General features: G+C 37.2%; 6 protein-coding genes across 6 annotated transcripts; 4 read left to right on the top strand and 2 right to left on the bottom strand.

Annotated features, from left to right (window-relative positions):
• Window positions 1-726: 726 nt before the first annotated feature.
• Window positions 727-1,926, top strand: KQ657_001188 (serine hydrolase domain-containing protein; the record flags this gene model as incomplete). Its single annotated transcript, XM_043191988.1, has 1 exon — window positions 727-1,926. The coding sequence occupies one exon, from the start codon at window positions 727-729 to the stop codon at window positions 1,924-1,926; it is 1,200 nt and encodes a 399-aa protein (XP_043048620.1).
• A 122-nt stretch (window positions 1,927-2,048) lies between these two features.
• Window positions 2,049-2,585, bottom strand: KQ657_001187 (uncharacterized protein; the record flags this gene model as incomplete). The annotated part of the gene is made up of 1 exon (XM_043191987.1): window positions 2,049-2,585. One exon carries the CDS (start codon window positions 2,583-2,585, stop codon window positions 2,049-2,051), a length of 537 nt encoding a protein of 178 aa, XP_043048619.1.
• Window positions 2,586-2,845: 260 nt separating this feature from the next.
• On the top strand, window positions 2,846-3,859 carry KQ657_001186 (proteasome regulatory particle lid subunit; the record flags this gene model as incomplete). The annotated part of the gene is made up of 2 exons (XM_043191986.1): window positions 2,846-3,303; window positions 3,502-3,859. The coding sequence occupies 2 exons, from the start codon at window positions 2,846-2,848 to the stop codon at window positions 3,857-3,859; spliced, it is 816 nt and encodes a 271-aa protein (XP_043048618.1).
• Window positions 3,860-5,087: 1,228 nt separating this feature from the next.
• BST1 (uncharacterized protein) lies at window positions 5,088-8,245 on the top strand (the record flags this gene model as incomplete). Its single annotated transcript, XM_043191985.1, has 2 exons — window positions 5,088-8,045; window positions 8,207-8,245. 2 exons carry the CDS (start codon window positions 5,088-5,090, stop codon window positions 8,243-8,245), a joined length of 2,997 nt encoding a protein of 998 aa, XP_043048617.1.
• A 137-nt stretch (window positions 8,246-8,382) lies between these two features.
• Window positions 8,383-8,784, bottom strand: HTB1_1 (uncharacterized protein; the record flags this gene model as incomplete). Its single annotated transcript, XM_043191984.1, has 1 exon — window positions 8,383-8,784. The coding sequence occupies one exon, from the start codon at window positions 8,782-8,784 to the stop codon at window positions 8,383-8,385; it is 402 nt and encodes a 133-aa protein (XP_043048616.1).
• A 946-nt stretch (window positions 8,785-9,730) lies between these two features.
• On the top strand, window positions 9,731-10,117 carry HTA2 (histone H2A; the record flags this gene model as incomplete). The annotated part of the gene is made up of 1 exon (XM_043191983.1): window positions 9,731-10,117. The coding sequence occupies one exon, from the start codon at window positions 9,731-9,733 to the stop codon at window positions 10,115-10,117; it is 387 nt and encodes a 128-aa protein (XP_043048615.1).
• Between the last annotated feature and the right edge of the window lie 3 nt (window positions 10,118-10,120).

Below are 10,120 nucleotides of genomic sequence, written 5' to 3'. Positions count from 1 at the left end.
ATCAAGCAAGTGTTGATTGGCAACCCTTTTTTGGTAAATTAAATCAAGGCTTGTGGTAATTTATAACAAGCTAATAGTTAATGACCAAATATTCTTGTATTGTATCTGTTTGTTAATATTGTGCTGATACCAGGATCTTCATTCACTTAACTCCGCATCGGCTACATGGGTATCTCCACCTACTGATATTGCTTATAGACATTAATATAGACTACTGACGATCAATGTGTAGGGTTCCTTCCAACATGCGAGGATAAAACAGAGTGGGGAACAACAGTGGAGGGGATGAGACGTACAATCCCTAGTAATAGACTCTGAGAACTGGTGGTTTGAAATTAAGACGACGACATGGTACATTACTTTCCCTTATAGCAATGACCTTCCTAAATTTTAATAGGTAAACCCTAGTAGGTAAATCTAAACGTTTACCCAGCCATTGGTACCAAATTTGTATGTGATGATGTACCCCAGATTTCGGGCTACGACAGATGATTTTTGCGGATGAATCTCGGATAGAGCACAAAATACCCCACAAATCTCGTCCTGGTTATTCCTTCAACCCGAGACATTATAGATGCCTTGGGACTTCTGTAAACTAAATTCAGTGATTGTTTACTAAGGATGGCTTTGAGGACGATATATAAGTAATGAGTTGTTCCCCATAAAGTTGGGTGGAGGACCTTAATTATCATCAAGATATACTGTACGAAAATATTATCCATAAAGATGTCATTGAAAGAAAGACTTGACCCTATTCTTGAGAAGTGGACCAAAGAAGGGAATTTACCCATGATATCCGCTGGGGTTGTTACTAAAGATGGAATCATTTATCTGGGAGCCAGTGGTAGTAACAATTTAAACAACCCAGAAGGGAAAACTAATCTTGATACCATTTTTGAATTATACTCCACCACAAAGGCTGTTACTACAACTGCAGCAGTACAACTTATTGAAAAGGGACTACTTGGTTTAGATGATCTTGTTGAGAATTACATTCCAGAAATTAAAGGTATCAAAATCTTAGATGGTTTCGATGAGAATGACAAATGTATATTTAAGGATCCTGTTAATAAACCAACTATAAGAAACTTGTTGACTCATACAGCTGGTTTTTCCTATACTTTTTTTTCCTTTAAATATGCCAAACTTTATGATACCACAGGAAAGCCAGATCCATTCAAGGATTCATGGGACGAAATCTTAACTCCGTATATCTACGAACCAGGTACTAAATGGCACTATGGTGTTAACATAGATGTGCTTGGACAAGTGATTCAAAAGGTATCTGGTGTTACATTAGACGAATATTTCAAAAAGAATATTTTTGCACCCTTAGGAATAACCAGTATGACATTTATTAGAAAACCTGAACAAGTTGCTAACAAGGCTATTATTCATTCTCGTGAAGAAAATGGATCTTTGAAGGTTCTTCCAGATGATAGACCTTTGGAACCAGAATTCCACTGTGGAGGACATGGACTCTATGGGACAATCCCAGATTACTTGAGGTTTCTACTGATTTTCTTGAACAAAGGTACTTCTCCTATAACTGGGAAACAAATCCTTAAACCTGAATCTGTAGAAAACTATTCCTTTGCTAATTTGTTACCAGAGGGAGTATTTGTTGAAGATTCTCTTGAACATTCACAGCCTTATTATTCAAAACCGGTTACCACATTTAGTCAGCTTCCTAAAGAACTTCATACATGGACATCTTCATTCTATAGAACTGATGTTCCTTTACCAACCGGTCGTTCTGCTAAATCATTTATGTGGTGTGGATTACCCAATCTTTACTATTGGATCGATCCTACGGAGGGAGTAGCTGGAATGCTTGCCACCCAAGTGTTTCCATTCTTTGATGAAAAATGTCTAGAAGCAAACAATGAATTTGAATCTGAAGTTTATAAGTTTTTAAGAGCCTAAGAATGCTCTTATTTTTGTTTATGTTTACCTCAATTATATCAGTCAATATTTGTGTATTCATTATGCAGCAAATTATAACCTGGTATTGAAAGAATTAATAAAACAATGCTTCTAAAGTTAAGTTATTGAGCTTTCAATTGTTCAAGTAGAAATTCTAAAGCAAACTTTGCAAATTGGGCCATATTCAAAGCCCGGACTTGACTAGTGGTCCTTTTTGTAGTCGATACTTCAAGGTTAGGTCCGTGTAATCCCAAAAACACAGTACCAACTTCACTACCATTATTCTCTTTAACCTTAATCGAGTCATTCAAATGCAAATCAGTCCCAGGACCAGCATAACCTGTTTCTGATAATACAAAAGTAGATCCAAGTTCATACTTTGTGGTGCGAGCAAGTCTTAAGGCAACTTCTTCCGAAGGTCCCATATAATGGGAAATATCGCTATCTGACCAACCTGAAAGTTTCAATCTTTGCTTAAGGGAATAAACAAGTTTACCACCAATATAGAAGTTGGAAGCTCCGGGTACTGAAACCAAGTATGCAGAAATAAGTCCACCACATGCTGCCTCAGATACCCCCAATGTTTGGTTTCTCAGTCGCAAAATCCCGGAGATCTCCGTAACAAGGAGTTGTACTTCTTTAGGAGGAAATTCACTCATCCCTATTCTATTGAACAAAGTTGTATACTTTCTATCGAGTTGAAAAGTTGAAATCAAAGTTAACCGTTTAATTATAAAAGTTTAGATACGGTCGTGTATTACGACCGAAAGTTTAGTTCGATTATCGAAAAAGTGGTGGCCAAAATGTTCAGAGTCTTGATACTATTGAAACTGCCAAAACTAGCTCTTTCAAATCTATTTCAATTCCAGTTTGTCTTGTGCATCTAATAGAGTATACATATATATATCATCACAATCAAATGTCCAGTGGAGTGAAGTTTAATGCCGGGAAGGTGCTATACGATGAAGAAACCAAAAAGTGCGAGCCCTTAGCAATCAAGGGCCAAGTCACCATAACTCAAATGGAAGATGAGAGCATGTATGAATTTGTGTGGAATCCTAAGGCAGATTCAAGTAATCTTGAAAAAGATGAATTATTGATTATGCCTGGTGATGTTACCTTCAAGCAAGTGAAATCATGTAAGACTGGACGTGTATTTGCCCTAACATACTTGTCTTCTGGAGCCAAGTATTTATATTGGTTACAGGACCCTGGTGATGATCAAGAGTTGGACCAATTGACTGCTAAAGATGAAGCATTGGTTAAGGAAATAGAAACGTTATTTGCTTCTGAAGGTGATGAAGAAGAGGAAGAAGAGGAGAAAACTGCTATCACTTCAGCTCGTGACGCTGAAGAAAATAAAGATACCATGATATCGTAAGTACTACCTACCGTCTGTTCGACACTTTGAGCTTACCTAGCAACTGAAAATTTACTTTTTATCAAAAGTCGTATTTTCATGTCTAACTATCAATAATTTACCTTTATTGATGTTGACATCAATTGTATATTATCAATAGATTTAATTCTGTCTGTGAAGAAAACATTGTACTAACTAAAAATTTATCTCTCTAGTTTCCCACAATCTATTACATCAATTTTAACTGAAGAAAATGTCAAAAAGTACTTTGATACCTTGACTGAAGATGAAGCCGCAAAAATTATGGCCCCTATATTGCCAGAAGAATATAAGAATACTCGGAAATTGGATAAGGAGTTTTTGCTTAAAGTATTCCGCAGTGGGGTATTCAAAAGACAAGTAAGATATCTTGAAGGCATTCTTAGTTCTGTGCCAGGCAGTGGAATGCTTATGTCTCAATCATTAAAATTTGAGTATAGTGGCGAAGGTGTCGGGGCATTCCTTCGGGGCATTAGCCAATTGGCTGTCAAGGAGCAGCAGAAGAAAGATAATGATAACGAAGAGCAACAATAAGGTTTGGACACAATTGAGATGTTTACCTCCGGTACAAGGAATGGTTACTGGCGCTAAAAATATCCATGTAAACTTGATAGATGGTTTGCACCTAAAACTGCTGTGCCTCCCTCATCAATATTGTGCAACTCCTGTTGATACAGTAGTGTTCGTATATGTCATGCATAGTCCTGTCAAGAAGTTTGACACCTTGTTACAGTAAAACTGAGATATAATAGTACAGATTTACAAGAGAGAACCACAGTAATAATAGCGCGTGCATAGATAAACATTGACACTCTTTATATCACAAATCGTATACTGTAAATCGTATACTGTAAATCGCATACGTCTTTATTATAATCTGTAACGGGAATGAATATTTTTTCCTTCGTTTGCTCATTAGTAAATACCCTCACGTGCAAACTCCTGATAATGGAGTACAGCAGACAAATTAAGCTTTCCTTATTAGTTACAATATACTGTAATTTCAAGGCTGTGTGTGGCCGGTGGCCTGTAGCCGCACTCTATTGTTTACAACTTTGCTTCAGACTTAGCCCGGTCTTTTGACACAAAGTTCGTTCGAGTAGAAGTTTAAAGAGTACTTTTTCGCAAACTTGTTTCTTCCGTACGATTGACTAAACCATTGTACCTTTGTTTCTAATTAATAATATTTAACACACAACTCGACCGCAAGCAGATACCTCACCCCCGAGCCTCCATATATACAAAACTACGGATTTTCTACATTTTGCACGTGTAGGAGAGACTCAACCAGGATATAATTGAATGACATTGGCTTCATTGCGAGGTTTTCCTTTTAAGTTTCAAAGTGCTTCCGCTATACAATAACAACAACAGTCCAACGGGCACGGGGGCAAGGACAAGCCGTGGATCCGACCATCATCATTCTACTCTGTTGACGTTATCACCATCACAGCAGCTGCTGACTTTCAATTCATCAGAATTGATAGAAAAGTTCAAGACTACTCATCCTCCTCAGCCCCCCCATATCGCAGTGAATGGTACAACAACAGACATAACATTAAACCCCTGTACCTTAGTTACTAAGATGTGCAACAAAATAAGTGCCAATATGATGACTTCTCCATCACGATATCAGAATCGTACCAATAAGACATTTCTTTATATTATGGCACTTGTAGGATTCTTATTATGTTACCTTATTGGAATGCTGTATGTGGCTGATTTAGGCAGCGCAGAATCTCCAGGATGTCGCTTAATATATATGGTTCCATCATATGCTCGTATCCAAGGAATGGATTCAGCAGCTTCTCAATACGCTTCAAAGTATTCCCTTTATTTATATAGGGAAGTGGGGAAAGACTCTGTTCCTGCTAATCATTATGAACAAACAGAAGACATGTCATTTTTAAATGGAATTCCTGTGTTGTTTATTCCTGGAAACGCAGGATCCTACAAGCAAGTTCGATCAATAGCTGCGGAAACTTCCAATCTCTTTTTTGGTGATGATGATACCCGTGAACAGGACATAGACAACCCCCATATGAAGAATTTTGACTTTTTTGCAGCGGATTTCAATGAAGACTTTACGGCATTCCATGGACAGACCATGATGGAACAAGCTAATTTCTTAAACGAAGCTGTTAAGTTGATATTGTCACTTTATGCTGACAAACCCAATCCCCCAACATCCGTAGTGATAATAGGCCATTCAATGGGTGGGATTGTGGCTCGTGCAATGCTAGCTTTGCCTAATTATGTTGAAGAATCAGTGAATACAATTATTACTTTAGCATCTCCTCATGCAGCTGCTCCTTTAACTTTTGATGCAGACGTTGTGAAAATGTATTCATTAGTTGATAAATTCTGGTACGAAGGTTTCCAAAACATTTCCCAAATTGCATATAGTAGACTTGCAAACTTGTCATTAATATCCATAACAGGTGGAGGTCTAGATGCGACCTTACCAGCAGATTATACTGCCATTGGCCATCTTGTACCTCTCTCGAACGGGTTCACTGTATATACTACAGGTATTCCCTCAATATGGTCTCCAGTTGATCATTTAGCAATTGTTTGGTGCGGTCAATTACGTCGAGTTATTGCTAAATCTCTTTTGGAGATTGCTGATATTTCCTCACCTTCAAGAGTATATCCATTAGAAAAGCGAATGAATGTTTTCAGGAAGAACTACTTAAGTGGGTTTGAAAATTATGCTCTTCAAGATAGTATTGCATTTGCTTCTTCTGTCAACACTATCCAATCTGAATTCCACAATTTAAAAATTGATACCCAATTACTAAATTCATATTCATTGGACAAAGAAAGTCATATGAAATTAACCAAGGATAATGTGGGAAAGAAGTTTAATTTATTTACTATCCCACCTACTTCTAATATTTCCTTTTCTTTATTGACATCATTAAAGTTTGCAAGTATCAATGACACTAAATCGGATCCACGATCGTTATTGCTTTGTGCCAATAAGGATATTTTGAGGGACAAGTTAATAAGCACCTTAGACTTTACAAATTCTGGCTCAGATAAGTATGCATCACTATATTGCAGTGATATTTCAAAAGACTTACATGCTGTTCCTCGATCAGATAGTGTGCAAGTACAGTTGCTTGCCGATTCGTCGTTTCTTGGGAACCAATCTCCATTTTATGGGATACATCTTGATTCATCAATACTTTCAAAGTTTGATTCTATTTTAGTTGTTAACACTCCAGGTGATCTTAGGAAAGACGAGAATGCCTTTGTTATTGGAGAAACCTCGTTGCAAGAAAATACTGTGGATACTCTTGGGAATTCTGAATTGATTTCATTGCTATTCCGTGGAGCAGATGTAAGTTTACCCAGTAATAGACCATTGATGTTCAGTATTCAAATCCCTAGTGCATGGTCATCTCTTCTTGCGTATAAGATTTCTTTGCACTTTACCAATGACGACAAGCATTCGAAAGTGGGAATATTTTCTCCATTTATTCGACAATGGAGCGATGATCCCTATGAAAGTAAATGGCATATTAATATTGGTGATAAATCAACCTTGACGTTATTTTGTCACAATATAGCCCCATTTATTCCATTCAAAGTTGATAAGAAAAATAAGGGTCTAAATTTACAGTTGTGGAGTGATAATGACATTAGTAACGGACCCCTTGATGTCAATTTAAGCATTGATTATATTATGAGCTTAAGATTATTAGTTCTTCGTTATCGACTAACTGTTGTTTCATTCTGTGTGATGACTTGCTTGCTTGTTATCTTAAGACAATTTATTTACTTTAGGCATTTTAAAATGTTTCCTAATTTCCAGACGGGATTACAATTGATTACAAGTCCTCTAATGTTTGTGATATCGGTGGTGGTATTGGCAAACTTAAGTTGGCTTGTTAAAATACCTTTGATTAATCAAATTTTAAGTCTTTTGGATCCAGTTACCTTTAGAGATCGGGAACTTTCTTCATTCATGTATGAAAATGGGTATCAATGGAATAAATTATATATGGGACTAGAGGAAGACTCCTTATTTTTAATTCCGGTGATCTTTTATTGCATAAGCATTTTCATTGTGTTTTTGACTTACAAAGTTATTAGCTTATTGCTATTTATTTTTGGTGCTTGTGTTAGAGGCTTCTACAAGGCTACTGGAGTGTATGCTCAGAAACGGGAAGCTCATGGAACACCGGTTGATGCCGAAAATAAGACACCAAAGGACTTGGACAAAGAAGCATCATCATTATCACCAACATCATTATCACCAACATCATCATCGTCTTTTCTCCTCAGAATTCCAGGTCGGAGTATCAAGATGCACAGATTATTAATAGCATTAGCTCTTGTAACTCTTGTTGCATTTTATGTTCCCTTTCAAGTGATTACAGTGATCTGTTGTTTCGCACAGGGGATCAATTGTTTGAAGTTGTATGGGATAATTAAAACCAAAGGGGACTCAAGTTCAAGAGATGGACAACAATTATTAAACTTTCAAGTTTCTATATTGGCTCTCATGCTTTGGGTTATGCCTATTGATATTCCTATAGTGATTGTGCACATTCATAATTTGGCAATTAATTGGAGAACAGCATTTAGTTCTCATCATAATATTTTATCTGTCTTGCCTATCATGTTATTCTTGGAGAGGAATGAGTACTTGACCACAGAAATAGCAAAGGGGGGTAAGTTGAATTTAGAATGGATCAATTGTTCATTCAGAGTAACCATATCGATTTTGGTATACTTTATTGGTTACAGTTTAATTTTTGGTACAAGACATACATTTTGGATTCACCATTTATTCAATGTCACCTGTGCATGGTTACTTTGGCTACAAGTATACCACTATGATGATGGTGATGATGATGGTGATGGTAATAGAAATGGCACAGTGAGTTGAAGCCTGACATTCATTTGTAAATAGAAGTAAAGAGCATATACTAAATTCAGCAATTGTACTACGATTACAGATATCTAAAGAAAAGACTTGATTAATAAAACAACTTAAAACTAATGTACATATAAAAGGGGAAATAAACAGCAAATTTGAAACTCAATTAAGAGGCAGCAGAAGAGTACTTGGTAACAGCTCTAGTACCTTCAGAGACAGCGTGCTTAGCCAATTCACCTGGCAAGATCAATCTAACAGCAGTTTGGATTTCTCTGGCAGAGATAGTAGATCTCTTGTTGTAAGCAGCCAACTTTGAGGCTTCAGAAGCAATTCTTTCAAAAATGTCATCAACAAAGGAGTTCATGATAGACATAGCTTGTCTGGAGATACCAGTATCAGGGTGAGTTTGCTTCAAGACTTTGTAAATATAAGAAGAGTAAGTTTCCTTTCTGGTCTTAGTTCTCTTCTTAGTATCAGTGGTGGAAGCAGTCTTCTTAGCAGCTGGCTTCTTTTCAGCTGGGGCCTTGGAAGCGGGTTTCTTTTCAGCTTTAGTGGATGGAGGAGCCATTATGTGTTATTTATTGATAGATAAAGTTGGTGAAATAAAAACATTACATTTTTTTAAGTCAAGGGGATCCACCAATGTATTTATACTCGTGCAACGAAAAACTCGTTTGCAAACAAACCACTATAATCGCTTTGGGTGTGCACAAAAAAAAATGGTATGGAGAGAGTGGGTGGAAAATAATAACAAACTGATAGGTAATATTATCACTCTAGAAAAGTAGTGCTATTACTAGCATATTGTTATTAGTTTGACAATGAACAATTACACTAAGGTATTATTCAAGTTGTATTTTACTAGGGCAATTGGTGTTTGCAGCATTTGCCCCACGAAAATTTCCAAATCGTGTGGGTAGGAACGCGGTATGTCATACTGAAATTTACTGCGAAATCTCAAATTTACACCGAAGTACACTCTCCCTTTTCTATACTCTCCTTCTTTCTCTGTTGTGTGATTGCCCTCTCCTCCCTCCCTCTCTCTTTCCTTTCTTTGTTAGCTTGTGCTCTCTTGTCTTTTTTCGGCCTTTTTTCCCTCGGAAGTATCACGTTACGCTTTGTTCTGTTGCTTTGTAGAGGTTGTTGTTATTGGAACCATCAGCCGAAACCTACTTGCAGAATGGGACACCTCGCTGTACTGTGTTGTACTGTGTTGTACTGTGTTGTACCCCAATCTACCGATGTACTACTAATCCTGTACTGAATTCTACTCTGGTCACGTTACAGATTAAACCTATACCAATCCTTTACGCAGTAAGCTAATTGTTGTTCCTCTCTCCCCATACAAATTGCCATTCCACTAACTCAATCGCGACTCCCTTGTAGGAGAAAAAAAAAAACCCCACCACTATAAAAACAACAAGAAATCCACCTGTTGATAAATTGGAATAAAAAAAGTCATTAAGGTGTTGTTAATCTCCAAACATTCACATATTAATATATAATCACATACAATGTCCGGTGGTAAAGGTAAAGCTGGTTCTACTGAAAAGGCCTCCACAACCAGATCAGCCAAGGCTGGTTTGATTTTCCCAGTCGGTAGAGTTCACAGATTGTTAAGAAAGGGTAACTACGCTCAAAGAGTTGGTTCTGGTGCTCCAGTTTACTTGACTTCTGTTTTAGAATATTTAACTGCTGAAATCTTGGAATTGGCCGGTAACGCTGCTAGAGACAACAAGAAGTCTAGAATTATCCCAAGACACTTGCAATTGGCCATCAGAAATGATGAGGAATTAAACAAATTGTTGGGTCATGTTACTATTGCCCAAGGTGGTGTTTTGCCAGCCATTCACCCTACCTTATTGCCAGCCAAGAAGGCCAAGCCTTCTCAAGAATTATAAGTG

The sequence above is a fragment of the Scheffersomyces spartinae genome (genome assembly GCF_019049425.1).
Source record: "Scheffersomyces spartinae strain ARV_011 chromosome Unknown scaffold_14, whole genome shotgun sequence".
Lineage (NCBI taxonomy): Eukaryota > Fungi > Ascomycota > Pichiomycetes > Serinales > Debaryomycetaceae > Lizanozyma > Lizanozyma spartinae.
The sequence above is the reverse complement of the archived record's forward strand: the minus strand, read 5'-3'. Positions and strand labels throughout refer to the sequence as shown.